Source organism: Bactrocera dorsalis, chromosome 1 (genome assembly GCF_023373825.1).
Source record: "Bactrocera dorsalis isolate Fly_Bdor chromosome 1, ASM2337382v1, whole genome shotgun sequence".
NCBI classification, from domain to species: domain Eukaryota; kingdom Metazoa; phylum Arthropoda; class Insecta; order Diptera; family Tephritidae; genus Bactrocera; species Bactrocera dorsalis.
In genome coordinates, this window is record NC_064303.1 from 5,063,188 (window position 1) to 5,084,675 (window position 21,488).

The window sequence follows — 21,488 nt, forward strand, 5'->3', positions numbered from 1 at the left end:
CCCTTAAAACTATTTATTATAATTTTTCGTGGCATGAATACCACCTTTTGAGACCTTTGCTCAAAGGGTGAAATTATCTGCTCACCGAAGTGTTACGAGTATCTCAATAAATCCATTGACTAATGTGATGTGGAGGAAGTGGTGTCGTCCTGTTGAAACCAAATGTCGTCGAGATCATGAGCTTCAAGATTCAGACTTTTCAAAAGCCTATAGAGCAAAGCGATTATGCTTAGGAATGCCCATTGGTATTAACGCAGTAAAGCTAAAGATTTTGGAGGACGCAACTTGTCAAAGTTGCAGTGAAAAAGATGAGATGGAAATACACAGGCACTTTCTCCTCCATTGTCCAGCTTTTGCTAGACTAAGGTTGAAGCATCTTGGTTGCCATATTTTCTAGGAACTCGGCGAATTGGCTGAAGTATATATTAATTAGCTCAATAATCACGCTTTATAGATTTACGACGGTATTTTTGATACGTCCTTAGGACTTTTGGGCACAAACGTCTAGCAGTGGGATTATTCGTGGTCTCAGAAATATTATCCTATTTAACTAACCTAACAGGATTATAGGGAATGGCAATCCCTACCCCCAATCCCAAAGTTATAGAGAAAACCTATAAAAAATACGATAGTCTCGATAATGTGTTTGGCAGGCCAAGTTTAGAGAACACAACTTTTCAAAGTTGCAGTAAGGAGGATGAGGTGGAAACATTCAAGCATTGCCCAGCTTACGCCATACTTTCTACGAACACGGCGAATTTGCTGAAGTAGATATTAGCTAAATCAATAAATTTATGGTTGGCTCTAGGCGCTTTATAGATTTGCGACGGTATTTTTGATTCGTATTTGGAGTTCAATGTGGATCTGCGTTGGCTGTATGGCATATAGCGCCCTCATCCATCAAGTGGGTGCGAAGTTTCTAAAACCTATTGACTTTCAAGACTTATACTACTTACCTGTAGAGAATTACAGGTATTCAACGAACTGAAATGAACTTATAATCGCAAATACCTAATTTCCGCAGAGACTGTCATGCGTGTCTAAATTTCGTAATTGGCCCCTCACTTAATCGACCGTCTATGGCCTCCAGTAATTTTGACAGTATCTTCGCTTAAACTCAAATTGCAAATATATTTATTATTTTCTTCTTATTTTGTGTCATTTAGCTCATGTAGCGCCTTAGGCCACGTCGCGACGCATGTCCTAAGCTCAAAACATTTTGTCAACTCTAAAAAAGTCTTAAAAATCGACGTACCACTTGTTTTATTGCTTTTGGCGTCTGGCAAAAATTGACTTTTAATTTTTTATATCATTACCAAGAAGACTGCAGACATATATACAATATATGCAAAGGCATGTCTACCTGCCTGTTAACTGTCTGCGTAGAGTTGTCTGTATGTCGCAGCGGCTCATCGCCGCCGTTGTGTCCGCTGCCGCCGCAATCGAGTCGGTCGTCTGTCTGTCCTGCTTGTAAGTCTGGCTTTCAATTTGTCGCTATTCTTATTGAAGGCTAAGCGTTGTCTCCACTTTGTAATGAGACAGACACTTTTACAAAAGTAAAGTATGCAAATAAACCGACCAGTTTTGGAGCAGTGCGCCACACGCCGCCTCTTCAGCTGGAGCTTCTTTCCCTCTTCTTATTGACATTGTGCTCATTGTGTATATTTGCAACCTCGTTACTTGAGAACTTGTAACGGCTGTTGATTGTAAGCGAAATAGCAATCTTGCCAGCGGCACTAGTTGCGGGCTTTGTTAATACCCTTCTTTTTTGTCTTTTTTGGCTTGTAATGAACTCTGCCGTGCCCACTTGTTTGGTGGGTTTTAGGATTGTATTGATTTTTATCAGCGTAGAAACAAATTTAAAACGTGATTGCGAACATCGTGATGCTTCCTCAAAGCAACACCGTCATCATTTCTTATTATTCTTTAAGCGAACTTTTTTGAAACTGGTCCTAAAAGTCCAACCTAGTGCGTCATCAATCTCGCCAACTAAAAAATGTAAATTGTAAATATCTGCGCTTTGATGCATCAAACTCATTTCCGCATTTTTATCGCCATAAATCTTCCAATGTCTTAAAGCTGCCGCCCCCTCTTTGTGTGCTGCTATTTCTCTTCTCTCACTGTCATGCAGTTCATTCATCTCCAGGCCAAGCCGGACCATTCATTAATACTCACTTATCGTAAGCACGCCAAATCTTTCATATACTATACTTTTATTTCTTTCTTTTTGTATCTTTGCAGAGTGTCAGTGCAGCCCGATCGGCGCCATCGCCGGCTCATGTGACAAGCGTACCGGTCAATGTGCCTGTCTGGCCAACGTTACCGGCCGGCGCTGCGACAAATGCAAATCAGGTCATTGGAACCTCACGCAAGGCGTCGGCTGTCATGACTGTCGCTGCGATCCGGCCGGTTCGCGTAGCCACGAATGCAACCCGTGGACGGGCCAATGTGATTGTAAGATCGGTGTAGGCGGTCAACATTGCAATGAGTGTACGGACGGTTTTTACGGCTTCTCCAGCGACGGTTGTCAACGTTGTAAGCAGTGCGCGGGCGAAGGACAAGTTTGTGATCCGTTGAATGGTCGCTGCATCTGTCCGCCGAACAGTCGCGGCTTGGGTTGTGCACAATGTGTGGCCGGTACTTGGGGTTGGCAGCCGCGTCTTGGTTGTCGCAATTGTGCCTGCGATCGTATCGGATCAATCGGCCAGCTGTGTGAGTCGTTGAACGGCCAGTGCCAGTGTCGTGAGGGTTATGCGGGCCGGCAGTGTGACACGTGTGCAATTGGTTACTTTGGTTATCCGGAGTGCAGGCGTTGCAATTGCAATGTGGATGGTTCGTTTGTGCACGCAGATGGCTCGATCACTTGCGATGCGAACGGCCAGTGTCCGTGCAAAGCGCTGGTGGTTGGACTCAAATGTGACACGTGCATGAAATCAACCTTTGGTCTGTCGGCGCTCAACCCGGAAGGTTGTACGCGTTGCTTCTGCTTTGGTCGTTCGAGTGAGTGTGTGCAGAGCGAATGGTCGTGGGGACATATACGCATGGCGGAGGCACGCAACCTGAGCGTGCAATATATACGACCACAATACGTTACGAATACCGAGTATGAGTATATTGTTGTTGTGCAGATGGCGGGCGCGAAGAGCTATCGCGAAGATGCCGAAATACACCTGCTCAACGATCTGAATTTGATACCACGCTCCACGGGGAATGTCTCAATCGGCGCGTACACGAATTTCTTTCATCCACTCTACTTTCAACTGCCACCGCAATTCTACGGTGATCGCACCAGCAGCTATGGTGGTCACTTGTACTTTACGCTTCTGATCGAAGGCGCGAATCGGCCACTGGAACGCAATGTGCTCTCACGTTTCCCGCTAGTGCAGATACATTCGCACAAGAAGTTGGTGCTCGACTATTACGAGTATGAGAACTACGAGTATGCGCTCAATGTGACCTACAAAGTGCCTCTTCACGAGTCCGAGTGGAAGTTTCATCACAACAGTCAAACGGTGGATCGTGCAACATTGATGGCAGCGCTGCAGAATGTGAGGCATATCTTTGTACGCGCCTCGGCATTCGCCGACTTCACTGAAGTAGTGTGAGTATGAAAGTAAAGAACATTCTTTGGATAAGCTTGATCTATATTTCTGTGAGCAAACTCCAACCAAAGAGCTTTTTAACCAAAGCATTTGGTCTGAACTGAAACACTTTCTTAGTACCTAGTTCATTGAACCTAGTCCTCACTATACCCACAATTTCTTACCTCCCTTATTCAATTTCAGACTGAGCAACGTTCACATGGACTCAGCCATTTATGTTTACGGTTCCACGAATATGATCGCCAAAGGTGTCGAGCACTGCAAATGCCCGAAGCGTTATGATGGGCTCTCGTGTCAAGATCCTGGCAAAGGCTTTTACCGTTATCGCAATGTCACTGAAATCGATACCGTCTTCATAGAGGATCTCATAGGACGTGTTGTACCCTGTCATTGTAACGGACGGAGCAATGAATGCCAACGTGAGACGGGCATTTGTTTGGTAAGCGCTGAACTCTGGTGTATTTGTGGACTGAAAACTCATTTCGTTATGTCTTAACTTCATAGAATTGTCGGGATAACACAGGCGGTGGCCATTGTGAACAATGTGCTGATGGCTATTATGGCGATCCGAATTCGCCATACGGCTGTCAGTCGTGTCCCTGCCCGGAGACTAGCCGTAATTTCGCTAAAGGCTGTAATGTCTGGCAGGGTGAGGTTAGTTGTGTTTGTAAACCCGGTTACACCGGCAAACTGTGTGATCAGTGTCGCACTGGCTATTTCGGCAATCCACTGGCTTATCCGAATAGCACCTGTCAGCCATGTAACTGCAATCTGGATGGATCGACAAACGACGACTGCGACAGTCAAACTGGGCAGTGTCAGTGTCGACCAGGTGTGACTGGTCTGAAGTGCGACCGTTGCATTGCGGAACGCAGCCATCTGGAAGATCGCGGCTGTAGAAGTGAGTAATTTGTTGTGAAAGAGTTCACATGGGTTTCTTTTACTTATGTCTTTCCACTTTCAGTATGTGACAATTGCACGCTGTTGCTGCTGGACTACATCGAGCTGATAAGCAATAAGTTACGACGCGGTCTGCACAATATGGATATGACGGGCATACCAGCGCCTTATCTGAAAGTAGACGACTACGAGCGCGACTACAATACGCTACAAATTCACTACGAAGACTACACGAATGCGCGCAAATTGTTGGGAAGCTATGATGTCAACGAATTGCTGAAGATCGACTCGCACGCCGAAAATAATAAATTTCAGTCACGCAAAGCGCTGGCCACTGCGACCAAACGCAAAGAAGCTGTGAGCCAACTGCGAAATGATGTGACCACCCTCTACGTGGATATAGGCGCGCTTCGTCCTGATATTTTACAATATATTTTCACGCTTAACAATTACGGTAAGAGTGAGCAGCACATGAGTCTACCGATGGCGTTAGAGCAAGCGCGTTTCTATTTGGCCTCCATACGACAACACGAGGAAACCGTGAAGAACATACGCAACTCCACGCAATGCGCTTGGCACTTCTACTATCACTTCGGTAACGCATCGGACGCCGCATTCGATCAGGAAGCGCGTGTCGAAATGTTTTGGCGTGATCTGAATCAAAGCAATGTTCGCATATCCGATATGCGTCTACACGTCGATCGAACGGTGGAAATGCAAAGCGAGATCGAAGACACTTTGGAGCATGTGCTGAATTTGCGCAATCATGTTGCGGAAGATTATAGCAAAATCAATGAGCTGGGCGCTGATGTCATGGATTATTTGAATCAGAGCTTAATACCGCGCACAAATTTATTGGTCGAGCAGAATTGGGCACAACAAGAGCAGCTGACAGGTGTGACCGATACGATTGATAGACTCTATGAACAATTGAATATCTCAATGGATGATAGTGAGGGCTTACAGCGTGAGGTGCGCAAGCATTGGCTGCCGAAAGCACAAAAGCATGCCGATAGATTGATGGAGCGTTCGAATGAGTATGCCAGACAGTTTCAACCCACGAGAAACGGTGCGAAAATCGCGTTATTAGCAAGGTAAGTTGGTTGAGTTTGGAAGCAAGTAAACGAGACTTCAGTTCAAATATTCTAAGAGAATCAATTATTTCATATTTAATAAAAATCTCATCTACCATTTTCATACCAAAAACAGTTCCGCGCATAAGAACATATCCGATGCCATTGACGCTGCAAGACGCGCCTCGCTGGAAGCCAAAGCACGTGTTTGGGAAGCACAAAGAAGACTCTATCCCGACGACGGTGGCTCTGTGATCGAGCGCGCTGAGGTATCACTAAACAAATCTAGAGCACTACAAAAAGAAGCACTTGCCGAGATGGAGCGCACCAATGGTGAGTATAAAAGTGAAATATAATTGAGCTTCACAATACACTAAACGACGCTAACTCCACGTAGCGCTCAAGCAAAAACTCCAAATACACGAAGACAAAGTGGACAGCATCAAAACTACGATCTACGACGCGGGCACACGCACCAACAACGTCTCAGCGCATTTACATGCGGCGGCTAACAATTCAGCGCGTCGGTTGGCTTTGGAGAGCATAGACCTGGCGAAGAATATTAGCAATGAAATGCGGCACGAACTGCAAAAGGCGAGACGGTTGCACGAGGAAATCCTCAAGTTACGCGAAAAGTTCGCCATCTTAGAACCGGATTGGGAGATCAAGCTAGGACGCGCCGAGGAGAATATATCGCTCACTAAGACCAATATACGGCTGGCGAACATATCGCTCTCGTATGTGGAGGAACAAGCGCAGAAGGAGAAAGCGAAATTCGATGAATGGAATAATACGATGTCCAGTCAAGTGCAGGAATTGCGCGACATAATCGCCAAAGCGCGACATGCAGCCGAGGGCGTAAGTTGTGTTGCGAATACGCTGACCACAACACTTGCTAACTCAAACCGTTTTACTTTACAGATTAAAATCTCACTGGAATCGCTGAATCCGAAATGCTCGCGCACCTATCTACCCACCTTATATGGACTCTCCACTTCGAACACCATAAAAATCTCATTTGCGCTGCCCAATCGTAACGGCAATTCGCCACTGTTGCACATACAAGGCAGCGATGGTCGCTATATCGCACTCGAACTCTACAAGCGCCATGTACGTCTAGTGTGGAACCTTGGCGGCACCACCACCATCATTACACATCCACTGGAAGTGCAAACACGTGATCCCAAGTATGACGACGCCTGGTATCATGTGGAAGCGAATCGCACGCTGAACATAGGTAGTCTTTTGGTACGGCGCATGAATAATTATGGCGCATTGGTGCCCGGTCAAGCCGTGACTGGTAATACCGACGCTGGCTATACGCGCTTCTTCCAAACGCCCAACGAACGCATACACCTCGGCGGCTATCCGAGCGATATGTCACAGAAGGAGATGCAACAAAGTGCGGGTCTCAATGTTGTCGTGCATAACGTAGAGGTAGACAATCGTCCCTTGGGCATATGGAACTTTATCACTAGTGAGGGGCGTTGTGGTGGCGCAATTACTGGTGCACAGGAATCCACATCGACCTCCATAGCAAGACACTTCAATGGCGTGGGTTATGCGGAGGTGAAGAAGTCACGTTTGAGATCCTATCGTATGAATTTGTTTGCGCTACAAATGACCTTCAAGACACTGGATGAGAATGCGCTGCTATTCCTGGCGGTTGATGATAAGAATGTAAGTGGTTTAACGCTCAGATTCAAATTTTTAAATAATTTTTTTTTTTTGGGACTTCTGTTAATTTCCAGAATCGCTCGGTGTCGGTGACGCTCAGTCGTGGTCGCATTATGTTCCGCATTGATTACGGCGATGAGGCGAAATTGGAAATAAACACCACCAACAAATACAACACGGGTAAATGGGTCAAGATTGAGGCAGCGCGTGAGTTCGTGCCGAGACGCGGCACTGAGAACGGTATCTTACGCGTGGACAACGAACGTACCATCACTGGTTCGCCCACAGTGCCCATAAAGAGTCACATGTTGCCGGATTTGTCGAAGCCGATATACTATTTGGGTGGTGTACCGCCAGGTAAACAAAGAAATCTCAAAAAAAAAAATATAGTTTAAAATATATGGTCTAACACCCTTAACTAGGTTTCAAATCGGGTACCTCCAAGGCACCTGGTGCGGATAATCCCTTCTTGGGATGTATGAAGGACGTGCAAGTCAACAGAGAAACTTACGATCCACTGGAGGGCTCAACACACTTTGGCGTAGAGCCATCTTGCAAGGAAGTTATAACAAAGTAAGTAGGATCGGAACACACCTTTAAAAAATGAAACTATAAATTTAAAACATATTTACTTCTTCTTCTTCTTCAGAGCCGGCTTTACGGGTCAGGGTTACATCGAGCTACCCTCCCAGTCACTACGCAAGCGCGCCAACACCGGTTTCGTCTTCCGCACCTTACAATCCGATTGCCTACTCTTACTCTCCGCCTATCCACCCGAAGTTGCTGAGGACTACGACGACAAAGACATCAAGGGCAACTATTCGATCAGCTTAATCGATGGTCATCTGCAAGTATGGATCAACTCCGGACGCAGTCTTTTGAAAATTATTTCGAACAACACTCTAAACGATGGTGAATTCCATGTGGTGAATTTAATTAAAACTGGTCGCAAATTCGAACTGATGGTTGATGATGAGTTGCAAGACACGAAAAGCCTAACCGGGGCACCCACACTTGTCAGCATGCCACGTGACGCTGGTGGTCTCTATATTGGTGGTGCGCCACCTTATGAGGAGTTCACACCTCTGGCACCTACCTTTATCAAACTAGAGGGCGCCATACGCGATGTGGTCTTCAATAACCATACGGTCAACTTGAATCAGGCGGTGGCCTTCTCGAACGTGCAAATCGGTCGAAACGGCCCACCAATGGGTACTGTAAATGGACTTATCGATGTACTGCTTAAAACTGAGCCGATGATTGGCAAAAGCTTTACCGCATCGCCTGAGGGATGTTTAAGGGTGAGTGCTGTTGATTTTTATTCCGTAGTGGGTAGAGGATGCTATTGATACTGTAGTTGATGCAATTTTCATTTCCTGTAGAGATTGGGTATTTTGTACATTAGGGTGATTCAAAAAAAATTCTTTTTTTTTTCAATTGGTACTCGCAAAAATAGGTTCCTAGACACCTCTAAGAAAGCCTCTCCAAATATGAGATTTTAATTGTAACGGGAAGGTCCTCCGCCTAACGGTTTTCTATTTTTTCTTATTATCAGATAGAAAAATTTATATCTCGCTTCCAACTACTTGAAAAAATATCTTGTTAATTAGGTTTTGTAGGAAATTGAATGCTCTAAAATATGGTCTCTTATGATTTTTTCGTAAACCCAACCGTTTAAAAGATATTAACGGTTGAAATTTGACTATTTTTGGGAAAATTTTTTATTTCTTAATAATTTTATAACTCAATGAAAAAAAATTATTACGAATAGGTTTTTGGAGAGGCTAACTTAGAGGTGCTTAGGAACCTATTTTTCAGAGTACCAAACGAAAAAAAAAAGATTTTTGACGATGAATATCTCGTAAACGCTTAACTTTATCGAAAAATTACAGTAGACCATTTTTATAGAGCAGTAAATTTCCTACAAAACTATGAGTTTCATCATTCATAATAATTTTTTTTCATTGAGTTATAAAATTAATAAGAAATAAAGAATTTTTCCAAAAATAGTCAAATTTCAACCGTTAATATCTTTTAAACGGTTGGGTTTACGAAAAAATCATAAGAGACCATATTTTAGAGCATTCAATTTCCTACAAAACCTAATTAACAAGATATTTTTTCAAGTAGTTGGAAGCGAGATATAAATTTTTCTATCTGATAATAAGAAAAAATAGAAAACCGTTAGGCGGAGGACCTTCCCGTTACAATTAAAATCTCATATTTGGAGAGGCTTTCTTAGAGGTGTCTAGGAACCTATTTTTTCGAGTACCAATTGAAAAAAAAAAAAAAAATTTTTTTGAGTCACCCTAATGTACATAATATACCATCGGTACATACAATAGACCATTTTTTTGAGAATTCAAGTTATTATAAGTATTCATTTAAACTATTATTTGAAAATAAATTATATTCCTAAAGCTTTAAATGTTGAATATCACATATTCTAAAGTATTTCCTTGAACTCTAGTCCCAACTAACTACATAAAATACTCAAACTCTCAACTAGTTTTTTAAAGCCACCTATCACCACTCTCTGAAGCTGCGGTTCCGTTAAAAAAGTTAAGATTAAACAACTCAGCTCTTTTTTCATTTAACCTTGTAGTCAAATCAAACACGGAACCACCTTGCTTTTCTGCTGTATAACAATATTTTGATGTAAAAAATCTGAAAAGCCGAACTGTTGAACATTTAAAATTTAAGAATTCTTAAATGTTCTCTTCTACAATTATTTACCACTCTTATCCGATATTCATTATTGCCACGCCTGCTCAGGAGCTTTGGCAGGTTAGATACACGTATTCCCTCCACTACTTTCGACGGGTTATTTTTAATAAACTCTCATTTTTCGATTAATTTTAACTTCCATTTTTGACTATAGTGTCTGGTAAGAACTCATATATTTAACGAGAGCATGGCCACCGAGTGTGATATTTTCACTGCTCTCCAAAGAAATAAGTGTGGGGTTAAATTCCTACTTCTACTGCTGCTAGGTTAACTCGAAGTCTATAAAAGAAATATTTTTATATCCTGACCAGATTAAAAGTTTGCCACGGGAAATACCCAGAAGGAAAAATCGGAGACCCTTCTTTTTCTGCATTGGCGTAGACACCGCTTACCCGTTGTAGCCAGGTCCTTCTCCACCTGATTTATTCAAAAGAGTCTTCCTCTTACTTTGCTTCCCCCAGCGAGTACTCCGTCAAATACTCTCAGAGCTGGACTGTTTCCATCCATTGACCTAGCCAGCGTAGCCGCTGTCTTCTAATCTCTGAAATATGTCAATGGCGTTGTTTATCTCATTCAGCTCATAAATCTTCCAACTGCCACTTACTCCGAAGTAGTACTTGTTGGAAAGAGCTATTCTGCGTTGGTTTTCGAGGCTGACGTTGTGTGCAGAGCACACTTAAGTTCCAATCGTCGGCCATCCTTTCGTCCGACCATATTCGGCAATCCATCGTTCCCCGCCGCTTTTTTGTTCTTCAGAACTTCGAATTTCTTCATGGTCGGGCAATGAAACATCTGATCCATCGTCATCGATTGGGAAAATGTTCCCTCCATAATTTCAGTATTTTCGGGGCATCAATCACTAGAACTTATGAGGTTCTACATGAGTATGCTCTGGTCTTGAAACCTTCTGTTAGTCGCCTCCTCTTTTCGTAGAATTTTCGAGTATTCGGCCTGCGTGTCAAGCTCTTCGTACTCGGCTTCTCTTACTTCCGTCGGGGCGCGGGGACAAAACAAGGATATGTTGAAGAACTTTGCTTTAATGTTAGAGGTTCATCTACCGGCGTGAATGCCAGGACACGGTGACGGAGTCACTCTCCCACCACGAATCCCACATCGAATTTGCGCACCTTTATATGGCCACTGTAGTAAACGCCGCAAGGACCTACTCGCCTCACTACTACTCGTATTTCCTGGACGGCGATGATGTCACCCTTCATCAATCTGCTGTGCAGCGGCATCTATCCATTTAAGGGAATATTAATACGTTTGCCATAGTCGTCATCAAAAGGGAAATCTCTCGTCCGAGGCTGGCATTTTTTAAGTAGCGGGTCCCAAACCCAATGCACAACCGTAAAGGGTGGATGTGAGGTCGATTTAGACATATCCGTCTAAATATACTCGAAATAGTCTCTCAGTTTTTGAGATTTCGATCCAAAATTTTGTGTACGTCGTTTTCTCCCCAAAGAGCTACTCATTTACCGGAATTGTTCATGGTATAGAAAACGTTTTCATTTGACAAGGCATCTTCATAAAATTTGGCATGGATTGTTATTTAAGACAAGGATATAATCCGTGAACAAATTCTTCAGATCGAAGCACTATAGCACATAGCTGTCATAAAAACTTTGCCATTTACTTACCATCTCTGACTTCATTTCTCATGGAAAAACCTTTTCATTTGTCTCTTTTTGGTTAAGTTAGACTGAGTTTTTTTCATGCATGCTTTTCCTTATTACAAAAAGTTGAATTTTTAAGGTTTACTGGAGATAAAGTTCTAAACAAGTGATTATTTAACATCTCAAATCCTAGAATTTTTATGCTATAAATAACATAATAAAATGGTATCAAATTATTTTTTGTACTCAAACATAAATTGTCTCGTATTTATAAGGCTGAGCACATATTGCACTGCAGACCAATGAAATATTGTTATTTTACAGTTTTAAACGCAAAAATATAGTATGACATTTTATTGAAAAACATAAACTCATCATATGAGTGGCATAGTTGTTCATCTTTTTTTATCTTTTATGCCATCACTTGCTTAGTTTACACCTCACTGTGCCCAGTGGTGGCCATTACTCTGCACTTCACTACGCTCTCAGCCTTATATTTTCAACGCTATGTAGTTAGTTACTTGCATGCCTCATGTCATCAAAAAACCCATTATTATTGACTTTTCTTTTTATTTTATAGGACTTTAGTTGTTGAGTCTAGTGAAAACCAAACTCAGTACCCTAAACACAACGAACATTTATTATTTCTAAAAATTGAGCTAAGAACACTAACGAAATTGTTAAATTTATATGAAAACAGCGGCCATATTGTAATATTACTATACTATATATTTGTAAAAAATTATTAAATTTTTGAAGGCACTTAAAAAACAACTTTTTGGTTGCGGTACTACGTCATAAAAAAATTATTTTTGTAAATACCTACACATTTTTCATTATTCACAAATGTTTACTATTAAATTTTCATGGTATGCCATATTATCACGTGTCACGAACGGACTGAGCATTGAAAGGAACCAAACTTTTTCTATATGTATTTATGTATATTCTAATTATCATTATTAATAACTTCATTTAGTATTTAAGTGAAATTTTCACCAAATTTTGTGCGAAACTCTACTTAATTTCACCGAAAATCGTTTAAAAACGCCGAGCTTATCATGACGTCACAAACTAAAAGCGCATAAAATATTTTGTAAAATATTTCACCTTCATCACATTGCCTTTTTGTGTTTGTTTAAGCTTTTGTATTTTATTTTATAATTTTAAATTTACTTTTATATAAAGCAAAATCATTTTCACTTCATTTCGCCAATATTAACTACGCACTTAAATAAATGAATTGTATAAAATTTGTTGTTGTAATAAAAGAAAAAAAATATTTTAAAAAATAATTTTCATTTACATATTTTTAATAAAGCATTATTTTTTAACAAAAAACAATCATGAAAAAGGTTTTTTATTTCTTTGGAAACTAACCAACATTCACTTCAACTTTCGGCTTCACTAAATTTTACGCTAACCACTAACCATTTGAAAACGTAACGCTTTCAAGGCAAGCAAAAGCTCAAACTAACAAAAAAGCGCGATGCGTAAAGGTGCGTTTAAATGTATAAAAATTATCGAATGAAGACTGTTAATAATGGGTAACTGGTTTAACTAAAAACAGACATTAATTTGGGCACTTAGCTAACTGTATATAACTGTCATTCATTGCTAAACCAAAAATCACACTTTCGACTAAAACTTTCATGAAAGCGCCGCTAGCATTTGGAGCTTAAAGCTTCACAAGGCATATTGAAACAAAAATCATCAATCAATAATTAATTTTTGTAAAATTTTGAAGCAAGTGTTGACTTCAAAGACTTTCCTCAACGCGCCTAAATACCGCAAACTCAAATACATATGTATTTCTCCACTCTCTCTCTTTCTCTCTCTGCTTCTCGCACGCGCTTACGCCCACCATAGGTCGGCAGCTATTCGTACGAGCCGAGCGCCTTCAAATTCGGTGATGTAACGCACAGTTACGCCCAACTACAAGTGCCACAACGCAATTTCTGGCAACGCAATTTCCACATCTCTTTCGGTTTTCGCTCCTTCTATCCGAACGGTTTAATCTTCCTAGCACCGGGCAGCAAGGAGAAGCATAAACACTATGTAGCGCTGCTGCTCAAGAATGGTCAACTGCTGTTGATAGTGCGCGGACGTCGGCGTGAAGAATTGAAATTGACAGCAAAGTTAGACGATGGCGAATGGCATCATGTGACGATATTGTGTCAAGAACGTAAAGTAACCATGTCGGTGGAGATAGGACAAACTGATCAGAAGACATCGGCGCAAATGAAGGTGCCGAAGAAGATAGCGGCCACAAATGTGCTGTATGTTGGCGGTTTGCCTGAGAAGGTGCCTAAATTGCCAACGGAGTTGCTGCAACGACTGGAAGCCTTCAAAGGTTGTCTGCGAGGCATGAGCATAAATAATAGCACGCAAGATCTGGCGCGGCCCGGCAAACATCTGCATGTCGGACAGTGTTTTCCGAAAGTGGAGAAGGGCGCATACTTTCCCGGCGATGCCTACGCGATATATAGTGAGTATTTGTGATTTCGGATTTTAAGTCTACTTAAATGAAATTTTTAAATGATTAATTTACTTAAGCTTAAACATCCTGCGTGTACTACCGACTAATTTTTCTCCTTTGCAGAGCGCAACTTCCATGTCGGCAAATACTTGGAGTTCGAGCTCGACTTCCGCACGTCCGAACTTTTCGGTATACTGTTAAGTATCTCGGAGCCCTCAGGTTTTCCAGCGCTCTCATTAGAACTCAACAATGGCAATGTAAGTGTTGGACTCAAAACTTGTGTAATACATTTTAGCAATATTTTTACATTAATCTGGCAACGCTTTCACGCAGATCATCTTCTCCACCGACCTCGGCGATGGCATGCCATTCCGCGTACAATCGGAACTGCCCAGCAAATACGCTTTATGCGACAATAAATGGCACAACATTTCGGCGCTCTACGATTACGAACACATCACATTACGCATCGATCAGATGGCGACCACCAAAGCGCGATCGACACAGCAACGCAACAACAGCAAAGTACAAACGAAGTCGGCGCTTTATATAGGCGGCCTACCAGGTAAATATTTTTTTTGGCAAGCGAATACAAAAATTAAAAAAATATATTTTTTTTTTGCAGAAGTCGCACCCAGCGGCACGCTGCTCGCACGCGAAAACTTCAAAGGCTGCATACGCAATGTGTCCATACGGCAGGAGCGACGGGATTGGATCGACATGGACGAGCTGCATAATGTTTTGCTGAGCGAATGTCTGGTCACAGGCGTGGACAACTGATTGTGATGGTGTGTGTAAATATGTGTGATTGTAAAGTATTTGCGAAGTAGTTAAGGTGAGAGTGGTCACAGTGTAATATTTTAGTATTTAGACAACGCTAAGTAGACCGTTGCTGCCTTTTGGTGGCCCAGTAGCATACCGAAATAGACTAGTTATGGCATCAACTTTAGAGTGTTGCCTATACCGCCGGGTTCTTATTGCATATATGTATGTGTGTGTGAGCTGCAATGATCATTGTAAAGAACGTTTATTTTGAAAGAAAATTGCTCAAAGCACCACAATCAAGAACAGGTTTTTATTTTTTATTACTTAAAATATTTAATTCTCCAGCACAAAAAAAATGAAATGTCTCGAAATTATTTTTCTCAAGAGAAAAATTTTAAATTCTTTAAATCAAAATGAAATTTTTCAAAAAAAAAAAATTATCGAAAAAATTTAATTTTTCAAAAAAACTAATAATTAATTAAAAATTATTTTAAAAAAATATTTTCCCATAAAAAAGTTCAAAAACGAGTTTTCAATTTTTTTATGAAAAAAAAAAAAACAATTTCAGGAAAATATTTAATTTTCAAAAACAAAAATATTAAAAAAAATGCTTTTGTCAGAAAAAAAAATCATTTTTCTATAAAACGTTTTACTTGTTTTAAAATATTTTTTATCGAAAAAAGAACAAGTTTTCAATTTTTCTAAAAACTAAAAAAAAAATATTTTCGGGAAAATATTTAATTTTCAAAAACACAAAAAAACTGTTGCGAAAATATTTTTTCGAGAGAAAAGTTTTAGTTTATTATAACAAAAAAAAAAACATTATAGAAAAAATTTATTTTTTCAAAAAAGTAATAATTCATTCAAATCTTTAAAAAAAATATCGAAAAAAATTTATTTTTCAAAAAAGTCATAACCTCAAAAATGTTTTTGTCAGACGAAAAAATTGAATGAAAAATCTTTTTGTATGTTTAAAAATCTTTTTTTTAGAGAAAAAATAAGAAGTTTTTTTTAAAAAATTATCGAAAAAATTTACATTTTCTAAGAAGCAAAAATAATAAAACTTCTCAAAAAAAAAGAATTTTTTACATCATAATTTTTTGTGAAGCTTTAAAGCCTTTTAAAAAGTTTTCAATTTTTCTAAAAATCATAACAACAAATATTTTAAAAATTACAAATTACAAAAAATTACTTTTCGAGAAAAAAATATAATTTTTTAAAACACAGAAAAAGAATTACTATATAACAACAAAGCTTTCTAAAAAATTTTTCGCAAAAAAAAGCAAACTCGCAGAAAAAGATTCATACGCTTTTAAAGTATTCAAATGAATGCTTTCTATGTTCGAAAAATCTCAAACACTTTCAACTTTTCACCTTTTTTGAGATTTCTTTTATGTTTTCAAAACATCAAAAGTCGCAACTGGTTCAAACCACATAACATTTATGAAGTAAATAATTAACTTGTTTTCATTTTTCAAAAACTTGCTTGAGATTTGCACTCCTCGACTTCTGAGCAATACTTCGTGTACTTTTAAGAGTCGATTAAATACGAACGATACTGCCATAATGCATTTACGCTTACGAACATGCTATAGGAATTTGAAAACTAATGCAAATGTGTAATTAAAAATAGCAAACAAAAAATTTATAGCGAAATATAAAAGTGCCAATCACTTACGAAGAATTGTGAAAGCTTCAGTAGAGCTTTTATGTAAGTTATAAGCAAATATCTTACTAAGGAGTGTAAAAGCTTAAGTAGGGCTCTTAAAGATTTTATACAAGTGGTAACTAAAGCACTTGCGATGAAAAGTGAAAGTTTCTTTAGAGGTTTTCATTAGAATTTTTTAAGCTTTTATACAAGTAGTGTGCACATCACTAACAAAGAAGTGTGAAAGCTGCGATAGAGCTTTTATGTAAGTTATAAGCAAATCTCTTGCTAAGAAGTGTGAAAGCTTAAGTGGGGCTCTTAAAGCTTTTATGCACAAAGCACAATGAATTGTGAAAGCTTCAGTAGCGCTTTTTTGAAACTTTATACAGTGATAACTAAATCAATTGTGAAGATGTGTGAAAGCTTCACTGAAACTTTTAAAGTTTTTCTAGAAGCTGAAGTTGAATTTTTTAATTTTTCATACAAGTAGCGCACGTCATTTGCAACAAAGTGTAAAAGCTTTAGTAGAGCTTTTTTTAAGCTTTTTTTACACATTATAAACAAAGCACTTACGAATAAGTGAGAAAGCTCCAGTAAAGCTGTTTAAGCTTTTATACAAATTAAAATTAAATCACATGCGAAGTGTTAAAGCTTCAGTGGAGCGTATAAGCTGAAGTGGAACTTTTTAAGCTTTTATACAAGTGGTGTGCACTTTACTTGTAAAGATGTGTTTAAGCTTTGATAGAGCTTCTTTAAGCTTTCACTTGCGAATAAGTGAGAAAGCCTCAGTAAAGCTTTAGTAGAAGTGATATGCGAATCACTTCCAAATAAGCTTGAAAGTTCAGAAAATTATGATAGATATGTAAGTGATTTGCTACACAAAATATTTCAGCGATAACGACTTATATGTGACTATATATGAATTATAAATAAGTATGTCGAATTTATTACACATACAGGCGCTTAAATATATTATATTTATAGTATATGCAAGTGCGTGTATATTTTCAAATTAGAGCTTCGAAATATAATAAATTCTACATTTTAAATCATTGCCAATACTTAGAATTTCCACTGAAACAAACTACTTAAATGTATACCACTATTCAATATATTAAGTTAAGAAAAATGCACGTAATACATATAAATATATATGTATACTATATATAAATGTATGTGCTATGTGCGTACGAACGAACCAGTGACTGCATTTTAAGAATACAACTAGTTAAGTCGAGTAAAAAATTGTTAACCCTTAGCGCGAAGCATACTTTTAGGCTACCATATAGATTACTACGTGTATAATATATGGTATATGTAGGTAAATTGTTATAGTGGGTATATACATACGTATAAGTATATACAAATATAAACGTTATTTTTTAATAATTTATGTTCATTCATTATTATTTTCATTTATTATTTATTATTATTCATTTATTTCTGTTTTGTCAATTTTCTTTTAATTCGTTGAAGAGGCTTTAGTTAATTTTTTATTTTATAATTATTTTTATTAAATTTAAGTACATATGTTGCACTTGTGTTCGTTTATTTAAACAAATTATTTTATTTATTGATATATATTTAATTTTTAAGCACACTAAATATTTTTGAAAAGCATTTTTTGTCGCCAAAACCTATAAGAGTTAAGAACCGTTATGCTACGTACAAAATGTACTTATTTAAGCATGTATATAATTATACCTAACCACTACATACTTATATGTACCTAAATATAATATTTTCCGCTTTTCGTTGCATATTGTATATAAGTGAACCGTTGTAAATACAAATTAGTGAATTAATTAAAATTACTTTTATTAAGTGTAAGTATAATTAAAAATTAATTTAAGCATAATTAAAATATAATTTTCTAGCTATTAATTATATTTTTAAATAGCTCGTTAAAATTATATTTTATATGTAAGCTAACCATAGTTGTTCATGTAATCACAGCCAATAGCAAAAAAAATATTTTTTTAAGTTAATTAATACATACATATACATACATATGGATAGTATTTATAATTATATGTATACGCATATAGTTTGTGGTTTTCTTAAACAAAAATATTTAAATTAAGCCTAGCATTTAATTTGAAGAATGTATGCATGTCATAAAATCGAACAAATAAAAAATATTTATTAAAAAAAAAGACATTTTTTGTAAAATGAAGTTCAAAGTAAGTACAATTTTTTAGAATAAAAACTATTTATATTTGTTTTTTCTTCCTTTATTAATTTTCATTCACTAATCCATATTATTATTTATTTTTTCATATAATTAGTTTTTTTTTATTTAATTATTATTTTTATTTCTCAAAATTATTTATTACTTAATTCTTAAGTTGAATTTTGTAGAATAAAAACTATTTATATATCTTTTTTTCTTCCTTTCTTAATATCGTGTATTTATTTATTTCATTTTATATATTTATCTATAATTTTCTCCTTTCTATATAATTAGTTTTTATTAAAAAATAATATACATATATACATATACTTTGCCATGTTTATTTATTTTTTCAAACAATTACTTTTTCTTTCATTTTTTTTTAAATTAATTAATTACTATTTTTTCACGTAATTAATTGTAATTTTTTTAGAATAACAATTATTTATTAAAATAATTGCTTATAATCTATATATTATTTTTTACACAAAGAATTAATTTTATTTTACTTAAAAATATTTTATTTTTATCTATTATTATTATTTTTATTCCATATAATTAATTTTTTTTATATCTCTTGATTTATTAATCTATACTTTTATTTATTTACTTGCTATTTGCTCACATATTTAATTGTTCTATTAATTAAGTATTAATTTTTTAATTCACATAATTAATTATTATTAAAACAATAGTATTTACATATCCTTTTTTCTTCATTTATTTATTTTTTTATTATTATTACTTTTATCTCAAATAATTATTTGAATTTTTCTCATTTGCTCTTGATTTATTAATTTATATTTTCATTTATTTATTTCATTATTATTAATTTTACATCACATAATTATTGGAATACTTACTATTTTTTTAATTTTCTTGATTTTTTAATTTATAGTTTAATTTATTTATTTTATATTTTCAAAACATTTTTCTTGCTTCAATTATTAATATTTAATATATTCAAACTATTTATATTCATTTTTTTCTTTTTTGTTATTATTTTTATTTTACATAATTATTTGTTCTTTTTTGAATTTTATTTTTATTTTTCATTTATTTTGTTTAATTAGTTTATATTTTTATTCAATATAACATAATAAACAGATTAAAAATATATAGTTATTATCAATATTTTGTTTTATTAAATTACTAATATTTAATTTTTTATATTTATATAATATTAAATTTTATTTATTTTTCTTATATTTAAATAAAATCATCAAAACATCTTCCTTTCCAACAATATCAGAAATCTCCAAGTTAATATATCAACAAATACCCAAAAAATGCAGTTGGCAACTCGGCAACTCTACAAACAGCTGTTCGCCACACACACACACTCACCTCTGCTTTCTAAATTTGACACTGTGCTCTCCCCAACTGTGCTCCACGTCAGTTCAAAACAAAACAAACCATTTGATTTTGTTGTTGTTTGGCGCTCGCTCACGCAACGCAATCTGCAAAAGCAACGGAATTTCAAGCCAATTTAGTTCTTTCGTGGAATTGAGCGAATGCAGTTGATTATAGTAGAGTGAAAAAAACGTGTGCATTTCTCATCAAATAAAATTTTGGTCACAAAAGTTGTGAAGCAACAATTAGTGTGGCAGAATTGTACACAAATACAAGCCGCATAATCATAATTAAGTGTTTAATATTCGTAGTGAAGTGCGTGTGTTCTATGGGCATAAGTTTAGTAACTGTAAATGAAAAGCAAAGTTGTTTGAGTGAAAGGGGAACTGTATAAATTGATTTTTGCTTTTCCCCATCAGTCTTTGATCGTGTGAAAAAGTTTAGTGTATCAGTGTGTGTGTTTGTGTGGTTTGCGCGAGAATTTCTTGGCCCGGCAATTAATATAATTATTTGTATCTCAATTGGTGCTTATTCCATTTACTTAACCGGCTAAATTGGATTTGATTGCGATTTAGTAGTAGCTTTTCCCACGTCATTTTGCGTATCTTCAACGTTTGGCCAGTCAACAGTCCAACATGGATTCTGTGAGTGCAAACCTCGAGGAGTTGCAGCAAAACGAAATCACCGCTATTCCACAGTATGGGCTCAAGTTGAAGTTTGATCATGTTTGGCCGGAGAAACGCAATCAGAATTTACGACCGTCGATAAGGCAAACGCTGCCACTGGTGCCGCTTGTGTACAGGTAATTACAACAATTATACTATACATACATGTACACTTTCGTTGTATGATTGTATGATTGATTTTTAATGGTAATTTGATGCAAATGCATTCAATGAAAAACAGCGTTATTTGATTAAAGTAATGGAAATATTATTAGTTTTCATTGAAGTTGCAGGTAAAAGTAAAGTTATTTGTTGAGTGAGTGGAGAAATAAACATGCAAGCGTTACGGTAGTGAATTTATTAATTTGCAATTAAAATTCTTAAGAGAGCAATTATAAAATAATTTAAAGCTGAAAAGTTTTGAAGGTTTTAGCATTTCCATTTTATATTTGCGATTTAAGATGAAGAACAACTTAAGGTTTCTTTTAGAAAAAAAATTAAATGCGCCAGAAAATTAATATTTATTATTTTTTGAATTTTCTTTTGGAAAACATTTTAAGTTCGCCAAAAAATTAATATTTATTCTTTTCTATATTTTAAATTTAATTTTTTTAATTGTTTTTTATTTTCGGTATCGGAAAGGCAGTGTAAGCAAAGGCTCCAAATATTAACATACCATGTACATAGGGACATTTCGATTCTTTTATCCTTAAAATTTTCAATATTAATCAAATTTTCGCCAGCAAAGCTTTTTGGGGACAAAAAATGTACCAAAAACTTTGTTTTCATATCATAATTAAATTATTGATT

At 36.7% G+C, this 21,488-nt stretch overlaps 2 protein-coding genes across 10 annotated transcripts in view; both read left to right on the top strand.

The window, feature by feature from the left end:
• The window catches only part of LOC105232483 (laminin subunit alpha-1), a 213,506-nt gene extending 198,296 nt beyond the window's left edge, over positions 1 to 15,210 (top strand). For 3 of the 7 annotated variants that reach the window (XM_049446855.1, XM_049446854.1, XM_049446856.1), the window contains exons 7-20: positions 2,242 to 3,601; positions 3,786 to 4,041; positions 4,107 to 4,503; positions 4,567 to 5,596; positions 5,712 to 5,908; positions 5,973 to 6,433; positions 6,497 to 7,255; positions 7,327 to 7,609; positions 7,675 to 7,825; positions 7,902 to 8,553; positions 13,465 to 14,083; positions 14,198 to 14,331; positions 14,408 to 14,639; positions 14,700 to 15,210. In XM_049446855.1, coding sequence (XP_049302812.1) covers positions 2,242 to 3,601; positions 3,786 to 4,041; positions 4,107 to 4,503; positions 4,567 to 5,596; positions 5,712 to 5,908; positions 5,973 to 6,433; positions 6,497 to 7,255; positions 7,327 to 7,609; positions 7,675 to 7,825; positions 7,902 to 8,553; positions 13,465 to 14,083; positions 14,198 to 14,331; positions 14,408 to 14,639; positions 14,700 to 14,854 — 6,686 coding nt within the window. In that variant the 3' untranslated portion in view covers positions 14,855 to 15,210. Of the gene's footprint in view, positions 1 to 2,241; positions 3,602 to 3,785; positions 4,042 to 4,106; positions 4,504 to 4,566; positions 5,597 to 5,711; positions 5,909 to 5,972; positions 6,434 to 6,496; positions 7,256 to 7,326; positions 7,610 to 7,674; positions 7,826 to 7,901; positions 8,554 to 12,175; positions 13,431 to 13,464; positions 14,084 to 14,197; positions 14,332 to 14,407; positions 14,640 to 14,699 lie in introns of those variants that run through there. The other 4 variants (XM_049446858.1, XM_049446859.1, XM_049446860.1 and 1 more) reach the window with 2 other exon arrangements.
• Positions 15,211 to 20,082: 4,872 nt separating this feature from the next.
• The window catches only part of LOC105232409 (non-lysosomal glucosylceramidase), a 36,279-nt gene continuing 34,873 nt past the window's right edge, over positions 20,083 to 21,488 (top strand). For 2 of the 3 annotated variants that reach the window (XM_049446881.1, XM_049446884.1), the window contains exon 1: positions 20,083 to 20,815. In XM_049446881.1, coding sequence (XP_049302838.1) covers positions 20,649 to 20,815 — 167 coding nt within the window. In that variant the 5' untranslated portion in view covers positions 20,083 to 20,648. The remainder of the gene's footprint in view (positions 20,816 to 21,488) is intronic. The other variant, XM_049446883.1, reaches the window with a different exon arrangement.